Source organism: Oreochromis niloticus, linkage group LG7 (assembly GCF_001858045.2).
Source record: "Oreochromis niloticus isolate F11D_XX linkage group LG7, O_niloticus_UMD_NMBU, whole genome shotgun sequence".
In the NCBI taxonomy this organism is placed as follows: Eukaryota; Metazoa; Chordata; class Actinopteri; order Cichliformes; family Cichlidae; genus Oreochromis; species Oreochromis niloticus.
The window spans coordinates 25,252,783-25,273,529 of record NC_031972.2 but is presented as its reverse complement, the minus strand read 5'-3'; the positions used below and the strand labels follow the sequence as shown (position 1 = coordinate 25,273,529).

General features: G+C 39.3%; 3 protein-coding genes across 4 annotated transcripts in view; all 3 read left to right on the top strand.

The window, feature by feature from the left end:
* Positions 1-54: 54 nt before the first annotated feature.
* LOC100707613 (protein AMBP) lies at positions 55-7,189 on the top strand. Its single transcript, XM_005451372.3, has 7 exons — positions 55-441; positions 1,056-1,201; positions 1,290-1,366; positions 1,490-1,609; positions 2,092-2,193; positions 2,763-2,806; positions 2,920-7,189. The coding sequence occupies exons 1-7, from the start codon at positions 319-321 to the stop codon at positions 2,944-2,946; spliced, it is 639 nt and encodes a 212-aa protein (XP_005451429.1). The 5' UTR covers positions 55-318; the 3' UTR covers positions 2,947-7,189.
* The window catches only part of ambp (alpha-1-microglobulin/bikunin precursor), a 26,710-nt gene continuing 12,932 nt past the window's right edge, over positions 6,970-20,747 (top strand). Inside the window, exons 1-2 of the mRNA XM_005451371.4 lie at positions 6,970-7,189; positions 7,840-7,982. Of these exons, the coding sequence (XP_005451428.1) occupies positions 7,070-7,189; positions 7,840-7,982 (263 nt within the window). The 5' untranslated portion in view covers positions 6,970-7,069. The remainder of the gene's footprint in view (positions 7,190-7,839; positions 7,983-20,747) is intronic.
* The window catches only part of LOC102075503 (uncharacterized), a 13,873-nt gene continuing 9,283 nt past the window's right edge, over positions 16,158-20,747 (top strand). For both annotated transcript variants that reach the window (XM_019361168.2, XM_005451370.4), the window contains exons 1-2: positions 16,158-16,234; positions 19,355-19,387. In XM_019361168.2, the coding sequence (XP_019216713.1) occupies positions 19,367-19,387 (21 nt within the window). In that variant the 5' untranslated portion in view covers positions 16,158-16,234; positions 19,355-19,366. The remainder of the gene's footprint in view (positions 16,235-19,354; positions 19,388-20,747) is intronic.

Genomic DNA, 20,747 nt, shown 5'->3' with positions numbered 1-20,747 from the left:
TTCCCCACAATCTGTTAATTGCTAACGTGTATTGATCAGTTGTTTGTTTTAGCATCAAACTCTGAAGTCCAGCAATTCATTTCTGATTATTTGGACCAAAGGACACACAGTGACATGCACACACCTCTGTGCACAGACACACTGATCGTCAGAACTTTGCTCTTTAAGTTGTGTCTGTTCTTGCTTTTCTTGGTCGTGTCTTGAGAGGGGATTCACAAAAGCCACATACGCAGGGTGTCCGTTTGACCCAGAAAGGCAGCAGACAAAAGTTTCTGGGAGGTGACAGAAAGAGACAGGTTGGACAGGCAGGCTAACAAAATGCAGGGAGCAGTCAGGCCTGTGTCTGTACTGGTCATGGGGTGGGCCCTCGTGACCTTCCAGGTATCTCCTGTGGAGCCACAAAATCTTACCCTGGCCCAGGAGAACTTTGATTTGGAGCAGGTGAGTGGATAAAATACTAAAAAATGAAATTTCTTTAGTTATTTCCCACCCCACCCAACAGCAAAGTTTATCACTTCTTTTCATTCAATAATATCTGAGGTTGTTTTTATTGCTGCACGTCAATCCACATGTTTTAATGTACAGTAATTATGAGTCTTGTCACACCACGCCTTGACTTCAGCAATCTTGGCACAAATTCCTGACAAACATCAGCTTATCCAGAAGTCAGCTAAACATGTCACACCCCTGCTGATTCATCCACAGTACACTGGCTCCCTGTACTGCCATGAATTCACCCTAAAAACATGACTATTAACATTCGAAGTTCTTCACAGGCTCTGCCCTGCATATTTCACTGATCTCCTCCAAACTTAAACTTCCTTCTGCTCCCTGCCGTGTTCATCAGCAGGACTACTTTTCATTAACCTTAGAACTCTGGGTGCCAGATCCTTCTCTTATGCAATACCTAAACTTTACTCCCTCACATCTGCACACTCCTTGACAGAATTCAAAACTGCGCTTATGACATTTTTAAGCTGTTCTGTTTTGTTTTGACTGGTCCATTTTATAATATTAGTATCTTTCTGTTTTATGTTATGACGTGTTCCTCGCAGTTTATGGGAAAGTGGTATGAGGTGGCAGTGGTGTCTACCTGCCCTCATTATATGCAGCGTAAGAGGGGAAACCCTGTCATTGTTGCGCTTGAGCTGAAACATGTTGCATCTGAGGAGAACTTCACCATGACAGCCACCACTTTCAGGTCAGGTTCACCCGCATGCTGTTTCTCATGCAGTGGGTGAGTATGCTACACTCAGTATAACCTTTCATGTGTTTGTGTCTGCATATAGGAACAGCTTGTGTACGGAGACTTCAACAGATTACAGTTTGACGGACACTCCAGGGCGATTCTTCTACCACACTGCAAGTATGTTTTCCTGCGTTCCTGCATATATAGTACATCCTTTCTGTGACATGTGTACAATAAAAACATTCTCATAATGCTAAAATAATACTCAGAAAGCCTGATGCATTAACACTTTTTCTCCAGGGCTCGGGGCCGATGTTGATGCCTTTGTGGTTCATACCAACTATGATGAATATGCTGTGATGCTTCTGCTGAGCACAGAGAAACCATCAGGAAATAAAACCACCATAGCCAAACTTTACAGTGAGTGACCACTGTTGGATCATCAGCCATTTTACCTTTGATTTATCAAGTTATCTGTGTTGTTTTTTAGCAGCGCATTTCTTTGTGTCCAACTTAAAACAAGGGTCAGGTACTTTAATTTATCAATCATTATTAATTATGAGTAAGCTAATAATAGACTTCATATTCCCAACACCTATTCTAGCGTACTTAAAGCAGGTAAAGCTTCTGAGGCTATTGTATAAAATCTAATTGTCTCTATATGTCTGACTGTAATCTTGTTCAAATCATGAGATCTCACATTTAGCCTTTTAATTTGGAGCTATTTAATGCTTTTCAATATAAAATTATAAAAACCTAGAAATTTGTTGTTCTCACAGAGATTTGATGAACTTTAAATCTGCTGATTCTAACACTTCCTTTCTGTTTCATTCCAGTATTTAACAGAGTATGAACAGTCAGTGTTATAATCAAAAACGCTAAAGAAAATCTGTCCTCTTCAGGTCGGACTGTGGAAGCAGGGCCCGCTGTGCTGGATCACTTTAAAACACTGGTCAGAGAGCATGGAATGAGAGACGATGCTGTCATCATGAATCAGGACAAAGGTGCACACATTCCCTGAGAACTACTGGTGATATGTCTTATACTCGTCATCTCCATCTTTAACATTCTTTGCTCAGTATATTCACTATCCTCTGCACATGTCCAAATCATCTTTACACGCTGTTCAACCTGAGCTAACCCTCTGATTTTTAATCTAGCCTCCCCAGTCACTCTCCAAGAAAACTTTAGCGATCAGCATCTCTTCGATCTCATTCTGATGGTTTACTATCATTACAGCAGTTAGCACTTGGGCTTGACCTTCTTAACTTGGTGTGATATTGCAGGTGATGGGTAACGTCTTTGTATTTTGCCAGTTTTACAGCCCTCTTTGTGCAGAAATGGCGCAGTCCTCCTCTGCAGTTTTCAGATTTTGCAAAGCCATCAGATTCACCTGCTGGGACAGCCATGTTTGACACCCTTATTGTTATTGATTTTTCCCTCCTGTTATTGAATATTATCTTCATGGTTGTGTTTTTTAAGATACTGTGTGTTTGTGTTTTGCATGTTTAGTGTTTTCTATTATTAACTGCATTTTAGAAAGTCATCAACTCTAATCCTTCTGCCTTTACAGGTGAGTGTGTTCCAGGTGAAAAGATGACAGAGACACCTACTCAGGTGCATGCTTCACACTAACACACTAACATAACACTGTAAAACCCAAGATTTATAACTATGTTAAAGTGATGAGTCTTTAATGCATTTTAATACCTTGTATGTCATTATTTCAGGTTTTTGTTCCAAAAAGGGTTAAATAGAAACATGGTTCCACGTGGGACACATCCCCAAGAAGAGTTCACTGTTACCATCTGACCCTATCCTTACCATCCTCCTGTCAGATAAATCCTCTGCATGTCCTCCTTCACTACATCCATGAATCTCCTCTTTCCCTCCTGCCTGGCAGCTACATGTTCAACATCCTTTGCCAAGTACATCCACTATACTTTCTTTGCTTATATCTAAATCGTCTCAGCCTTACTGCTCTAACTTTATTTCTGAACTGCTCTACTTGAGCTGTCCCTCTGTGGTAGACGTTTCTAATCCTGTCTATTTTGGTCAATCCCAATAAAAACCTGAGCATCTTCAGCTCTACCACCTTGAGCTTGAGCTCAACCTCGAGGTCTGCCACCTCGAGGTCTTTTTGTCAGTGCCACTGTCTCCAAACCAAACATCATACCGGGTCTCATTACCAGCGTTTAAACCTTCCTTTTACTCTTGCTGCTATCCATCTGTCACAAATCACCCACTCGACTTTGCCTCCACTCTGTTCTTCCCCTCTCTTGTTAACTGTTGATATAAATAAAAATATGTAAATGTAAATGCAATAAGGATGTTGTGTTTCTGTCCAATTTGAGCATTTTAATAAATATGTATTTACTACAGGATCAAGTGTAAAACCTGAAGGATATGATCATCACAAGAAAACCAGGCAATCATGTCACAATCACATTCACTAAGTATGTTTATTTAGACTGTTTTGATAGTGCCAGGCTCCCACAGTGAATACTACACCACAATGGTCTACCTTTATACATGAAATACTTTCCATGTCAATATGAAATTCTGATGTGTATAAGCACTTTGCAAATCAAAAGTTTATCTTAATTAATTTGGATTTTCAGAGTACATAAAGGAATTTCAAGTTGTTATATCATACTGCAAAGATTTAATATACAGCTGGTACATGGTCCAAAATTCAAATTGTTTTTTAATGTGTGAAACAAGTTTAAATACAAAGAAAGGACTTTAACTTTTAAGCCCCCCTTAAAGCTTCACCACCTGCTATATATGGCATGGTGTGCTAATAGTTTCTACAATTATTTATCATATGCATTTGGATGTGCAAGTTTAAGAGATGTGACTAATATTTATTTAAAGATAATATTCTATTGTCAATACTATTCCAAATAAAGCGACCATGCTATTTGAGAAAAAAAGCACCAAACATATGGCAAGTGTAATAAAATATCTCATGTACAAATGTTTCCTACATGTTTCACTGCCCCAAGGATTCATTTTCAAAATGGGCTGCACCGCTCCCCAACGGGACATGGAGGCAGAGAACTGAAACAGAATCATGCATGAAGGCAGGAAGGCTGAACGAAAATGGAAAAAAGACAAGTTACAAGTCTCTTTCCTGCTGCTGAGAGAGAGCCCATCTAGATATCAAGTCATCGTAAAAGCCGAAAAATCTAAGTTTTTCGCAAGCATTATTGAGAACAACTCTAATAACCCCCGAACTCTTTTCTCAGTTATTGAATCGGTCTTGAATACCTCCCCCGCTTTCCATATAGATAGCTCCATTGAAACTTGCGATAGATTCTTGCAGTTTTTTATTAATAAGATAGAAAGGCTTCGATCTACATCTACCCTATCTCTGTATAATGTCTCATTAACATATACCCCCTCAACTGCTTTTGACCAGTTTAAGGCTGTATGTCTTAACCAGGTAGAAGAGCTTTGCAATAGCATAAAGACCTCATCCTGCCCCTCAGATGGAGTCCCAACCCATTTTTTAAAAAAGATTATTAAGGTAGTCGGTCCTGACATTTTAACTATTTTAATAGCAGTCTCAGCACTGGAGTAGTACCAACTGGATACAAGCACGCTGTAGTGCAGCCAGTACTCAAAAAAACGAATCTTGATTCTTCTGTTCTTGCTAATTTTAGACCTGTTTCCAAGCTACCGTTTCTGTCAAAAATTTTGGAAAGGATTGTATTTGAGCAGCTCCAATCCTTTCTAAACAGTCATAATATTTTTGAGAAGTTCCAGTTGGGCTTCAAAACCCACCACAGCACAGAAACTGCCCTCTTAAAAATACTTAATGATATTTTATTAATCACTGACTCAGGAGACCCAGCTGTGCTCCTGCTCCTAGACTTAACTGCAGCCTTTGACCACAGCATTCTGATCTCCCGTTTGGAGCAATGTGGTATCAAAGGTATCCCCTTGGAATGGTTTAGGTCGTACCTCTCTGAGAGGACGTTTTCCGTGAGCCTTGATGATTTTATTTCTTCTCCAGCTCCTTTTGCTTGTGGTGTCCCACAGGGTTCCGTATTAGGCCCAATTCTTTTTTCAATCTATATGTTGCCCCTAGGCCTAATCTTTAGGAAGCATAACATCTGCTTTCACTCATATGCCGATGACACCCAGATTTATCTTCGGTTTAATAGAAACACCTCCGCGCCCATGGAATCGTTAGTCAAATGTCTCGATGAAGTTAAAACCTGGATGGCCTCAAATTTTCTTACCTTCAACAAGGATAAAACGGAGGTAATTATTCTTGGACCAAGCTGTAATTTCAATGCCCCAGATTTGGACTTATGTAACCTAACATGTGCTGTTAAAACGCATGTAAAAAACCTGGGGGTTTTCTTGGATAGCAAACTTACATTTGAGAAACAAATTAATTCAGTTGTCCAGCGGTCCTTTTTTAAATTAAGGCTCCTATCCAAAGTGAGATCTTTTCTATCCTTTAGAAACTTGGAACGAGCAATTCATGCGTTTTTTTTATCTCAACTGGATTACTACAATTCACTTTATGTGGGTGTCAGTCAGTCCAGCTTGGCCCAGCTCCAACTTGTACAGAATGCTGCAGCTCACCTTTTGACTCGTGTGAAGAAACACCAACATATTACTCCGGTGCTTGCTTCCCTTCATTGGCTTCCAGTGCGTTTTAGAATTAAATTCAAAATCTTACTTTTAACTTATAAAGTGCTAAATGGCCAGGCACCGGACTATTTGTCTGACCTTGTGCAGCTGTATACAACCTCTAGAGCCCTTCGATCAAGTGACCACCTACTCCTTACTTTACATAAGTCTAGGATGGTTCATAGAGGAGATCGGGCATTTGCGGTTGTGGCACCGAAAATGTGGAATGATCTACCTCTCCACATTAGAAAGGCCCCAACTGTTACTCTTTTTAAATCGCATCTTAAAACATATTTTTTTACTCTGGCTTTCAAAACTGTAGGAGAGTTACCAATTCTTTTATCCTAATTTTCTTTTAACTTTTATCTGTTGTTGTTGTTAATGTCACTGTTTAATTGTTATGTTGTACAGCACTTTGGTCAACTCCCTGTTGTTATTAAATGTGCTTTATAAATGAATAAATGAAATGAAATGCATGTGGATACCTTGTAAATTTACTCCAACATCATGGTTTCACATTATAAAGTTACAGTTTAGTAACTTTATAATGTTACAATTTACACATGTCTGGAATCATACATCAGTCCAATCCAAGCCCTCAGAAATTGTGATTCTGAAATGGGATCAGATATGTGATTTTGGCTAACCTACTATCCAGTCATATCTGGTCCTCTTTGCTCTCTAACCTGTCTGTGAATAATAATATAACATTTTTCAGGTTCCAGTGTGATCATGGGGTCCTGGTCTGTACATCCACTGGTACAAAGTGCAAGCTTGAGCTACCAATAGTAATTTAGGTATTACAAGGTGGAGCTGTAGCCGGCAACTTACTCGCCAAGATACGTAACTTTTTGTATATGCCCCCAAAGCATTATGGGCTCTGTAGTTCAGAAAAGATACCTTCTCTAACTTATACACATTAGCATGAACTAGTATGCTATTGTTACTCATTAGTCCCTCAAATCATGAAAAGTATTGATTTGTTTGCATTACTGTGGTCAGGTGAGATGAGACAAAATACAAGGTGAGATACACAAAATCAGAACTTTGCTCTTTTACTTGTTTGTTTTTACTCAGCTGTGGGGGGGGTGAGTACACGAGGGGGCACGGCTAACATAGCCCATAACAGTTCAATGCACTGTCTCCTATTCAAGAGGTGAGAGGGGGCTGTTTTGATGGTTCATACTTAGGAGACATTGTTACCGACACGTGGAGAGACAGGCTGGCGAGATGCAGAAAGCAGCGACTGTGGTTACTCTGCTGGTCCTGGGATGGACCTGGAACCTTGAGGGGCTCCCTGTACTCACAGACCCGCTTTACCCCACACAGGAAAACTTTGATTTAACCCAGGTAAGTGCTCGAGTTCTGCGCTCTTGTTAATATTCTATAATACTGTGAATATTGCATAATTCTGAGAAGTGTTAAATGCAAAAAGTTAATAGCAGGAGATGCTGGTATGCCCTTTTCCGGTCTATTTAAATTTCTAACATTTTATTTCTTTTACTGTTTACTGAACATTTCTTTAAGCCTTAATCTCAAGCAGAGGAAACCTAAAAATACAAGGATAATATGCTGAGGGCTTTTATAATGGAAAATAGAGCTGTTAGTTGCACAGGGCAAAGGTCCGGTATGAGTCCATTGAGTGCACATAGATAACTATGACAGAGCAAGCCTAAGGTAATATTTATCTTTATTTCTCATTGCAAAACATCCTTTATGAGCCAGTCAAATGATTGCTTCAAATCACTTGTATTCTCAGGACTAAGAAGGTCCAAAGTAAACGCTTCCTTTAGATGTAGACCACAAGGACCTCTCCAAACTTGTATTTTTAAAACAAATTCAAAGTTTAAAATAGTTTAGTTAAAGTTGACTTTTTGCTTTAAATCCAGCGTTAAAACAACATCTAACTATATTGTTTTTATACCAGATGTTTAGTTAAACAGTCTGTGAGTTTTGTATCAATTTGTGAAAATCTTCCTTTTGTTAACTTCTCCTGACAGTATTTGGGAAAATGGCACGATATTGCCATTGCATCCACATGTCCCTATATGCAACGTTACAAGTCAGGTGCAGCCATCGGAAAACTGGTACTTCAGAGAGGTGATAATGAAGGCAAACTCAAGGTGACTCGAAGTTCACTGAGGTTAGTAAAAAATGCATGGCTGTGTGGACACAAACAGTAATGTACAGCAAGCATGTATTTCTGACAGCTGAACACACTGTCCACTATTGTGTTCCCTTTAAGCTGGGTGGGTTTTTACAAAAAATTGTTTTTTGCTGTTTGTTTTTGCTAATTTACTCATTTGAAACATTTTACCAGACATATTGAGGGAAACTGGATTAATCAAAATTTAAGAGAAATCTGGCAAAAAAAACCCATAATATTTAATTTTGTTGGATGAATTTTATTTATGAAAGCTACCAAATTCTGAGAATCTGCTGTAAAAGAAGCTACCAAGCTGTAAAATACCAGTAGCAGCTGTAACATTAATGCGATCTGCTCGGTATCGGTAAATACAATTAAACATGTTTCCTCAAATGAATCTCTCTACACATTAACTGCTTTTAATTCCAGTATATTTTATACCCGCCTCCTTTTGTGTGTGTGTGTGTGTGTGTGTGTGTGTGTGTGTCTGTTCTGCTATACTTGTGAGGACCAGCGTGGGTTTTAGACCTTACGAGTGAGGACCTTTTGCCAAAGTGAGGACATTTTGGCCGGTCCTCACTTTTTTTTCACTGTAATGGCTTCTAGAGGCCATTTTTATGCTTCTCTCAAAGTTTGAGCGAGGTCCTCAGAAAGATAGCAAGACGAGAAAAAATACACACTTCTATACACACTGCTATTCTTTTCATACACACACTTTTGCTCTCTACTGGCTACTAGTGGTTATGAAAAATCACTGCTCCTGAGCCTTTTTGCTCTCTACTGCTCTTCTGCCCCTTTTGGTTGTGGATAGTCACTGCACCCAAGTCCTTTTTGCTCTCTACTGCCCCTACTGCTTTTGGACAGTCAGTGCACCCAAGCACTTTTTTGCACTCTACTGCCAACTACTGTCTTTGCCCATTCACTGCCCCCAAGCTACTATAACTACAAATGAAGATAATGACAGAGTTTATGCAATGAAGGAGAAATAAATAGTACTCTATCACCTTCAAGTTTAATTCAATTTTATTTATATAGCACCAAATCACAACAAAGGTCACCTGAGGGCACTTTATACTTTAGGGTAAAGACCCTACAAGGTAAGTTAAACATTATTATGTCTTACTTTTAATATCTGGTCTTGGTCTACCCAAATTGGAAAGCACACCAATACAGTTTTTGAAATTAAATGCTGAAATAGAAATATTGAATATATACTGGCCTAAACTGGACTAGTAGATAGTGCTTCATTTCCTGAAAAATTACGACTGGATTTTCAATTTAAACTAAACAGTGTGCTAGTTAACATGGGTTTCATCAGTTAATGTGAGACAGGTTTGGAAATTATTAATGTAGCTCATCATTTCTGCCTTCTGGTTCTCATTTTAGCCTTCTCTTTTTAAACCATACTTGTATCTCTGCTTTAGAAATGGGATATCAGTAACTTTTTTAGACCATTCAGTTTAAAAAAAATCATCTAAGGTCTTGAGGGGCTGCTTTCCATTTAGTGTTACCAGCATATTTTACCAAAATATCTCCACAAATAGGAGACTGAATCTGAAAAACCACCTTGACCCTGCTTTAGTAGTGAGCTACAAATTGTGTCTACATAATACACTGTATAGACAATGTGTAAGAAACTGTAGTTCTGTTTCAAGTATTTTTCAAACTATTATAAATCATACTGGTGAATTTTGATAGATTTGATAGAAAGCATGGGCTTCTGTACAAAGGATACATATATTCCTGTGTTCCCTTTTATATTTAAAGCTGGTCCCTCTACTGTAAGCTTCTATTAGTGAAAATCTACCATTAATATATAATCTGTAATGCAATATAATATTGACTTATGTGTTCTTTAATACTTTGTAAAAAATTAAATATGTCCCATCCATCAGAAGTGCCCATCTCCTTATGGCTGCTTCCAGGAGGATAATGACCAGTGTCAAGAAGCTCAAATGATGTCAAATTGCACTCTTAAACATAACAGTTCAGTTCAGTGTACTCAAATGGCCTCTACAGTCACCAGATCTCAATCCAAAAGAGGACCTCTATGATCTCTATGATGGATCAGGTGATCACATTACATATTATGTAATGTGATCACCTGATCCATCATAGAGATCATATTATACATATATATGTATAATATATTTTATTATATATAATATATTTTAGAGAGAGAGAGATGCTCTCTTTTGGGGTCACAACACCAGAGGCCCTGCCTCTATGTCAACCCTGATCCCAGCTTTCTCCTTTTTCACACCAACCCTCATCATGTCCTCCTTCACTACATCCATAAACCTCCTCTAAGGTCATCCTGTTTCCTCCTGCCTTTGTCCAGTATATCCACTATCCCTCTTCTGCATATGTCCGAATCATCTCAGCCTTGTCTCTAACTTTCTCTCCATACCATTCAACATGAGCTGTCCTTCTTGTATACTCATTTCTGTTTCCTGTCCCTCCTGCTGACTCCAGATCCCTGATGTAATCCCACCCTCACCTTGAACACATCTGTCACTCCTATTGCACACCTCACCACTGCCTCACTGTCCTCATACATGCCCTGCACCACCCTCACATCCTGACTTACCTCATGCAGTACCACAGTTCCTCTCTTAGCATCCCATCATATTCTTTTGCCAGATCCACAAAGACACAGTGCAACTCTTCCTGACCTTCACTATACTTCTGCATCAACACACTCAAAGCAAACATCACATCTGCACTGCTCTTTTTCAGTGAGAAGCCATACTGCTGCTCATTAATGATCACCTCTCTTCTTAACCTAGCTTCAACAACTCTTTCTTGGTGTGTCTCATCAGCTTTATCCCTCTGTAGTTACTACAGCTCTGCATATCACCCTTGGTCTTGAAAACTGGTACCAGTACACTTATTCATTCCTCACTCTCCAAACTTGTGTTAAACAATCTGGTTAAAAAGTCCTCTCTCTTCAACATCTCCATACCGCCACAGATATGTCATGTGGACCAACTGCCTTTCCTCTCTTCATAGCTGCCCTCACTTCCTCCTTACTAATCCCCTGCACTCCCTGATTCACTAACTTTCCTCCATCTTTCCTCATTTTCTGTCTTTAATGTCTTCATTAATGACAACAATGAGAGAATACTTCCATCTTCTCAACACACTCTCTTCACCATCTTTATCCTTAATCACTCTAACCTGCTGCACACCCTTTTCAGCTCAATCTCTGTCTAGCTAATTGATACAAGTACTGTTCTCCTTCCTTAGTGCCCAGCCTCACATACAACTCAGTATAAGCTTTTTCCTTTGCCACCTCTATCTTTGCAGTAGGCCTGGCCTCCCAGTATTCCTGTCTACTTTCTCCATCTCCCTGACTATCGTACTCTCTCTTAGCTATTCCTTTGAGGAACTAGAGGAAAGTGTCCAATCCACCACAAAGTCTCCTTGTCCTCTTTTCTCTCTCCAAAAGATACACCAAACACCTTCTTTGCCTTTCTCTCACCATTTCAGTTGTATTTTCCCAGTCATCTGGTAACTCTTCCCTTCCACCCAGAGAATGTCTCTACTCCTCCCTGAACTAACAACTGCACAACATTCTTCCTTCTTCAGCTTCCACCATTTAGTTCTTGTCTCTGCCTTCACTCTCTTCCTCTTCTTGACGTCCAAAGTCATCCTACAGACTAGTGTCCAATGCTGCCTGGCTACGTTCTCTCCCGACACCGCCTTGCAGTCTCCTATCTCTTTCAGACTGACCCTTCTGTTTAGGATGTAAGCCACCTGTGTGCACTTTCTTCCACTCTTCTACGTCACCTTATGTTCCTCCTTCTTCTTGAAGTATGAGTTCACCCCAGCCATTTCCATTCTTCCTAATTTTGACCTTCTGCATTTCCCTTCTTAACACCATACCTATCTGACATCTCTTTTTCCTTCACCTACATGGCTACTGAAGTCTGCTCCAATCAACACTCTCTACCACTTTATCAAACTAACTGCAGAATTCCTCTTTCTCTTCTAACTGACATCCAACCTTCAACCTGGTCTCCTGCACACACAGTAAATCTACCTTCCTTCTCTCCATTCATATCAGCCAGCTCTCTCCCTTTGCCAGTCATAGTACCTCCACGCTCCTGCCTGTCCTTCTCTTCGACTCCTAACACGCTTCTTCCCTTTCCTCTTCCTTTGTCTTCGAATAGTAGCGCAGTTTCCATCGGCTCTCTGTTGGCCAATAGCACAGGAGGCAGTAATTGTTAACCCAGGTACCGACTGATCCGATATGAAAATACACCAGATGCCATTCCTGAAACAGCCCTCTCTGTTTATCTGGGCTTCGGAGTACACTCCCAACTCCACCCCCCATACACTATCAGTCAAAAATTTGGACACCTTTTGACTTAATGTTTGTTTGTTTTTTACTACTTTCTACATTGTACATACAAACTGAAGACATCAAATATATGAAGCAATATATATGGAATTATATAGCAAAGAGATAGCTGATATGTAACTCTAAATATGTTTTATATTTTAGATTCCACCCTTTGCTTTGTTGACAGTGCTGCAAACCTTTGGCCTTCTCTCATTGAGCTTCATGATGTAGTCACCTGAAATGGTTTCACCTCACAGGTGTACCTTGTCAGGGTTCATTTGTGGAATTTCTTTCAGTCTTTATGGAGTTTGGGCCATCAGTTGTGTTGTCCAGAAGTCAGGTTGGTGCACAGCTGACAGCCCTATTTGACTACTGTTAAAATTCATATTATGGCAACAACCAATCAGCTAAGTAAAGAGAAACTACAGTCCATCATTACTTTAAGAACTGAAGGTCAGTCAATCTGGAAAAATGCTAAAACTTTGAATGTGTCCCCAAGTGCAGTCGCACAAAACATCAAGCACTACGACAAAACTGTCTCACATGAGGACCGCCCCAGGAAAGGAAGACCAAGAGTCCCCTCTGCTGCTGAGGATACATTCATCCGAGTCACCAGAATCACAAGGAATGGACATTAGACCAGTGGACATCTGTGCTTTGGTCTGATGAGTCCAAATTTGAGAACTTTGGTTCTACCTGCCATGTCTTTGTGCGACGCAGAAAAGGTGAATGGATGGTATCTACATGCTTGGTCCCCACTGTGAAGCATGGAGGAGGAGGTGTGATGGTGTGGGGGGGCTTTGCTGGTGACACTGTTGGGAAGTCATTCAAAACTGAAAGCACACTGTACCAGCATGGCTTCCAGAGCATCCTGCAGTGACATGCCATCCCATCTGGTCTGTGTTTAGTTGGACCATCATTTATTTTTCAACAGGACAATGACCCCAAACACAACTCTGGGCTGTGTAAGGGCTCTGTGACCCAGAAGGAGAGTGATGAAGTGCCTACCAGATGGCCTGGCCTCCACAGTCACCTGACCCAATCCCATTGGAGATGTTTTGGGATGAGACGGAGCACAGAGTGAAGGCAAAAGGGCCAACAAGTGCTCAGCATCTCCGGGAAATCCTTCAAGATTGTTGGAAAAGCAATTCAGGTGACGACCTCATGAAGCTCATGAAGAGAAGGCCAAGAGTGGCCAAAGTAGTAATCAAATCAAAGGGTGGCTACTTTAAAGAATGTAAAATATCAAACATGTTTTGAGGTATATTTCACAATTTGTTTACTGCATAATTCCATATCTGTTCATTCATAGTTTGGATGCCTTTAGTGAGAATCTACAATGCCGCCTTTAGTGAGAATCTACAATGCAAATAATATATATATATATATATATATATATATATATATATATATATAAAAAGAGGAAAATCTATGAGTATGTGCATAGCGCTCTAAATACCTTTGTTTTTGTTTAATTCAAGTGCCAGGCACACATAAAACAGAGGTTAGAGAGGCAAACTGAGTGAGCAAATGCACACAGTATCACAAGACCTCCAAGAGAACCACAGAAGGCATAGGGTTAGTATAACACTACCAGATCAGCTCAGCTACATCTGGCGAGATGCTGTCAGGCAGCATCAGCATCATCATATTCTCTTGGCTCTTGGCCACTTGTTTGTCAAAGCCAATGAATGAAAGAACCCAGCTTTTAAAGAAGAAGTAACCAGTGGTACCATGTCCAGAGGCTCTAACAGGACCCATACCCTATGAAGGTGCTGGGAATGGGGAAGACGCACTTACACAATGCCAGTGGCATATCCCACTGTCATTAAGACAGGTTAGAGCAGGGGTGTTAAACCCCAGGCCTCGAGGGCTGGTATCCTGCAGGTTTTGGATCCCACCCTGTGTCAACACACCTAAATCAAATGATTAGTTCATAACAGGCCTCTGGAGAACTTCAAGACATGTTGAAGATGTAATTAAGCAATTTAAATCAGCTGTGTTGGATCAAGGACACATCTAAAACCTGCAGGACACCGGCCCTCGAGGCCTGGAGTTCGACACCCCTGGGTTAGAGGGACAGCCACATGAAGAACCACAGAGGTAAAAGGGGTAAGGAGCAGACCCAGACTTCCCTTGTCCCATTAGCAGTTATCAACTGGGTTGTCTGCCTCACCAGTCCTGGGCTGGTGTGGAGGGAACAAGTGGACTTAAAGAAAAGTTGCTCATGCTTCTTCAGGGCAAGAGAGGCTGGGCATGAATCACCTTTAGTGTAATTTTGCCAGCTTATCACTGCATAGAAAAAGTTTCTCATGGATGCATTTCCAATGTTTACCATATATTAGGAGAAAAAGTTCATTTATTTTATGTACAGTTAATGTTTGAAACACTGAGTTAAAGAAGGTAGATTATACATTTAATGTGAATATTTGATTTGTGAACTAATGAATATAAATATACAGTGCCCTGTGATGGATTGGGAGCTCTGGTTGCCGCTGTAGAAAAGCAGTTAGGAAAATGGGTGCCTGGATAGATGGGTGCTGTACATTATAATAAAGACTTAAATACATATAATGCTTTCTGAGACAGAAAAGGAAATGAAATTTAAAGTTGTTTCCTAGCTCCTTCTTGGTAGAAAGTAAGCTGTCAGCAACTTATGTGCATGCCCATTTTTCATTCAAACAGAACATGTCTAGTCCACAGCCTTATTTTAAAACTACTTATACTAAGCAACTCTAAAAATGCTTAGCCATTAGAAGAAAATAAAAATTTGATCATCATTAATGAAACTTTGAAATATCTGGCTTTTCTATCAGAGCAGATGAAATACCTATTTTGCATTAAATTGAATCATTTGGCCTCCAGAAGGGCTCACCCTGAGTTCTCTTACTTTATTGTGAAGTTATGATATATAGCCTGACAACATAGCGAGTACTGAGGATGACTTTATGGTAATTTAATATGGAAGCTGTGAGGCCCATTCAATGTCCTGTTCTTAGTCATGGGAACTACTGGCTATATATTAGCCTGCATAGGAGTAGGGAGCTCATATAATGGACATGATTATCCTCACTATGGACAATGCTAATGTACCAAAGCGTATCTCATATTGTCTGTCTGTCTGTCTGTCTGTCTATCTGTCTATCTATCTATCTGGTAAAGTACTTTTTTTCACTACTGATGTATATAAAGTAAAATTATGCTGTACATTTAAATCTGACTTTAGATACATTTTAGTATGTGCTTTTATATTGTGTACTAAACTGTACTAAGAAATGAAAAATGTACCTCAAGGATGAGAAGTGCAGAATATTGTGCTACACTCTGCTCCTAACTTCACTGATGCCCTGCACCTCCCCCATAGCTGCTGCAGTGGGGGAGGGGCAGACGAATGTTTCCAGCACTTTGGCAGGTCTGAAGGCAAAAGAGAGTCCAAACCAGGACTAGCAAGGTGTGCCTAATACAGTGGCCGTTTAGAGTATGTGTGTAAAAAAAACAATATATATATATATGGTTCTTAGTTCTTTTCAACTACTGATATGCCTAAAGTAAATTTAAACTGTAAAGCTAAATGTTACTTTAGATTAATTTTATTATGTTGTTTCATCATGTGTTTAAACTGTAGTAAAATCAATGTCAGGCTTCCTTTATTTTATATAATGTACCGTGTAAATCAGGTTTAAGAGTGAGAGCTGAGAAGTAGAGAATACTTTGGCTCTCTGCACTTCGTCTTTAACATATCATGACCCGTCAGTGACCCGCCCTTCCCCCCCGCGCACCTGCATTGCACGCTCTCAAACTTTTGCAGGGCATTGCTTGCATCTCAATCATTCAGTCCACCGACAGAGAAGCTGGATAATTAAACTGGAGCTCGCAAGATTTGAAAAAAAGCTTTCCGCAGGTAAGATTTCACATTTTGTCTTTATGAAAACTGTGCAATTTTTTTTTATGAAATGAAACGAAATAAAAAGGTATCTTACGTCAGGTTTTATTTTTTTTAACTTGTACAATGCATAAAGTTCGTCTCAGTTAATAGCAGCTTGCTAGCAAACAAACTGACAATTAGACATATTCAAAAAAAAAAAAGACATTCAGCAGCATGGGATATTTTTGGCAAATTTGATGTTTTTTGGGGTGCTGAATCCAAAAATGATCTCCTTTCCCCTTAATCACGGACATTTATTTAAGGAGGAGATTACATTTCAAAAAAGCACAACAGCGTTGAAAAATATCAGTAGCTGTGTCCAAATTCATGGGCTGCATCCTCCCGAGGACCCGGCCTTCGCGGTCTACGTGGGCCGAGTCCTCAGGAGGGAGGTCGGGTAGGTCGGAAGTAAACGGCTGTGAAATTGGACGGTCTAGCCTTCAGATTAGCGTCACCGCTGTCTCGGTGGAGTTTAATAAACTCGGCCGTCTGCTCCTTGCTATCTAAAATATAACAGGACACTGGCGTAAATTCTCGACCGTCTCATACTTCTGTTTAATCAGTTTTCTGTTTGACATTTATTCAGCTGTGTGAAAACCAAAGAGGAACCCACCCGGGGGATTAATAAAGTTTTATTTTATCTAATCTAATCTAATAACTTTAATCTCAGCCAAACCAATTTACTCACAAACAAATAAAACACTGAAAAAAGACAAAACAATAACAATTTTAGGTTGTTTAAGTGACTTATATATTACGTTTAACCTGAGTAGCGAAAGTCCGTGGTGATCTAAAAATTATTTGCCGGGAGTTGTGCCGTTCTCTGCGGCTCTAGTGACCCTCGAGCTCTCGGCTAGCTATCGAGCTGGTGGGTAACAGACGTCTCCGAAAACGTCGAAGCACTTTTGCAAATATGCGATGTCTTGATAAACCGAGCAGATATTTGAAGTTTACACACCCACATTCTCGCCTGAAAATATGTTAAAAGTTTATTTTGTGACCCAGAAAGATTAATAAGAGTAATTTTAAAACTTAGTAGCGGCCGCCATTGCCGGAAACTGGAGTTTGGCTGGGCCGCGCTATGAATTCTAGGGATATGGTGGCCACGAAGGGCATCAGACCCATCCTTCAAATTCGGGGAAAAGGAGGACGCATTTGTCGGCTGCATTCGGAGGAGTCTATGAATTTGGACAGCCTTCGGCGCATCGCTGTAATCAGCCTACAAATGCGGCCTCAGGAAGATGCAGCCCATGAATTTGGACACAGCTATATTTTATTACAATTTACTATCCATAATTTTTCTTATAATTGAACATGGGAACAAAAAACTATTCCGTCATGATATTTTTAACACTACATTTTACGCCAAACCCATCGTCCACTCCCCCTCACTTTCTTGCATTTTCTATTTGTATTTCTCTTGAGTCTCGCTCTTAGAAATATTAAATTTATGTAAGAAATCATTATTGGATATGCTTTTCAGTTTAAAAGGGAAAATGTAAGCTTAATTACTCTAGAAACATGAGTTTTGCAAGAAAACCTGACGTTTGATATTTTTCACTGAGTAACAATCTGCAAGAAGCAGTCAAAAATCATATACAGGTTTTTGGTTGCAGACCTGTGTGAGTTCCAGCCTTTTAACAAGACAGCTTAGTGAAATGCTTTTTAATCGTTCACAAATTTTATTAAAGATAACAAGCGGCCAAACTGTGGTTTGTACATTTGTTATTTAGGGTGACTTGTTAAATTTATTCCCTTCTTTTTAATTGTCGGTTTGAGTATAGATTTTGTTTAAAAGCCACTTTTATCCTGAGCGCATTCATCTTTCATTACAACTCAACCCCGGAACGCCCATCTATAACATCTATCAAGTTAGTGTTTTAAAATATGTCAACGAAACGAGTGAAGTGTGACGTGTGCTTTTCGTGCAGTGTATACAATCCAAAATGCTTTAAATCATTGTCCGCCTTTATTCATCAAATATAAACGATCTTACGTGTTTACGCCAACGTGGCATTTTATGTGCCGTTGCCTGTTATCTGAGCCAATTAAAATTCCAACCACCTGTCAGCCTGTAGCACGACCTTTCCAACGAGTGATGACTCGATAGTGTCTGTGTTTCAGTGACTGAGCGGCGTCTGTCCGTCCAGTATATTTACTAGCATAGCTGCACATCAGCATGACCCAGATGAGCAGCGTGCTCTGTTTAGTCTCGTTTGTCTTATTCCTCACATTTGTTGTAGGTGTTTTTCACTGTCAAATATAACTGGACAGAAGGCCTGGTGTTCTGCTGCTAAAGTGGGCTTCAGAAAGTGTTTTTTGTGGAACATAAAGGCTGCCATGTAGTATTCATTTGGCTATTCAAAGCAAATAATGTAAATGCTTATACAAAATGTAAGCCTTTGTATAGTGTGTTATAACTCTGCCTTCAAACAATCAAGTGTGTTTATGTGTTGTCTCTTTGGTCACTATGTTTTAGCGTTATAATATGACACACCTTGGAGGAAACGATAACATGCTGTCCTAATAGTGTTTTATGTAGAGAGAGTTATTAATAAAAGTATGTTGAAAAAAGGAAAATGATGTCCCCCCTAACAGTGTGCCAATCAGAGGGCATATAAGCTATCCCTATATAAAGCACTTTAAAAAAAAAAACAAAAACAAAAAACAACCCTAATACTACTATATTTAAAATGGGTGAAACATTGTGATGCTCCATGTTTTTTGTTTTTTAAAAAAAAAAATGTTATTCTTTTTATGTAACTTTAAATTTGGTAGAGTTGCAGGTCACAGTTTGTACAGCAGGTTCACCTGCATGAGAGCTCACTGCTAAGACACCTGTAGATTTATTGAGGTGAGCTTCAGTAAATAAATGAAAAGAAAAAGGAGGTGGAAATGGTGGAAAGCACAGTGTAGTCCAGTTATATGTTAGACATGGGTAATGGGCTGCATTAAATGGACTGCTTTTCCTGCTTGCTGAAGACTGAGAAAAATGTTGGTGCAGTTGTGCTGTATCACCTCTAAGCTGTTATTGACTGTAACTGGATTACATAAATGTAACTGAGAAGTAACTTTGAATTTTGTCTTTGGTATTAGGTCGAGGAAGCCATGGCAGCAAGCCAAACACAGGTATGTGCCTTTTTATCAAATATTTGAACATGTAGTCTTTAATAATTATTACTGAATCATATGTAGGAATGTTAAAGTCAAACAGCGGCTTTTTTATCTTTTTTCTTTTTTTAAACATGGCTATGTCACCATAGTAACTGATGACGAACACATCATCTGGTTGGAAGCAGGTTCGATTCAGAGTTTCTGTTTAAAATAGACTGGAAGCCCCCGTTTTCACTGATTCTTTTATTTACAGCATATTTTAAGTGTGATATAGATTCTCTGCTGTGGGAATACGTTTTAGATGCGCCACCTTTTAAGCATCACCTTTCTAAACTCGAGCATTGCAGTTAACAGGTGGATTCTTCTGTTTCAGTACAGCTAGCAAACAATGACAAAGCACTTCGAGACTAAAAGTGAAAGTTGACAGTCTTTACTTGGTTTTTAACATAAACTCATTGCTGCAGCCAGGGTTACAAAGTGATCCCTCTTAGACTTCCTTTTATTTTTAGTTATTCTTTCTGTCCCTAGTTAGCTAACATAAACTAACGTAGGGTAGAACTGTTATCAGCATCCATCCAACCAACCAACTCAGTGACCTCATAGTCTGAACTCAGCCAAGATGGAAATACACATGCTGTAAACACTTGTTTTTTAATAACGAGCTTCACTGACAGTGTTCAATCGGAGATTTTTTTTAATTTTTAATTTTTTAAGAGTAGGCCTCCATAGTGTCATCTATCCTTAATGTATGTAGTGTTTCAGGTCAGCTTTAACCTTGAACGTTGGATATGTATCCAGAAATGTTGTCTTTTCAAATACATTTCTAGGTGTTATTTCTATCTCAAACAGTATTTGAGTGTGTCTTCATAGCAGCTTTTCTTATACAATAAGTTTGTCGAATGAAAACAAAAAGTCATCTTTGTTATATGCCACTAGTTAGACTTAAAAAAAAAAAAAGTTTCCATGCAATAAAGGGTGTCAGCATACAGTAGTAACCCGTCTCATTTTAGTTCATTATTCTTTTACAGCCTCATGTCTATAAAAGAATGGATGCTGTGTAGAATGTAAATCAAAATGGAATTCAATGTTTTTCAAATCTCATAAACCCAAATTTTATTAACAGTAAGACATGTAAAACATTTCAATTGCTTAAACTGAGAAATTATTCCATTTTAAGAAAATTATGGGATCATTTTGAATGTGATGGTAGTACTATGTGTCAGAAAAGTTAAGACAGGGCCTTGTTTCCCACTGTGAATTTTCTCTTTTCTTTTTATAACATTGTAAACATCAGGGATCTGAGGAGACCAGTTGCTGGACTTTAAGGAGAGCAATGTTGTCACATTCTTGTCTGATGTAAGATTTTACCTGCTCA

Coding starts and splice junctions, on each gene's coding strand:
- LOC100707613 (XM_005451372.3), top strand. CDS start 319: ATGCAGGGAGCAGTCAGGCCTGTGTCTGTACTGGTCATGGGGTGGGCC. Junction 442..1,055: donor AGAACTTTGATTTGGAGCAG/GTGAGTGGATAA, acceptor TGTTCCTCGCAG/TTTATGGGAAAGTGGTATGA. Junction 1,202..1,289: donor ATGACAGCCACCACTTTCAG/GTCAGGTTCACC, acceptor GTCTGCATATAG/GAACAGCTTGTGTACGGAGA.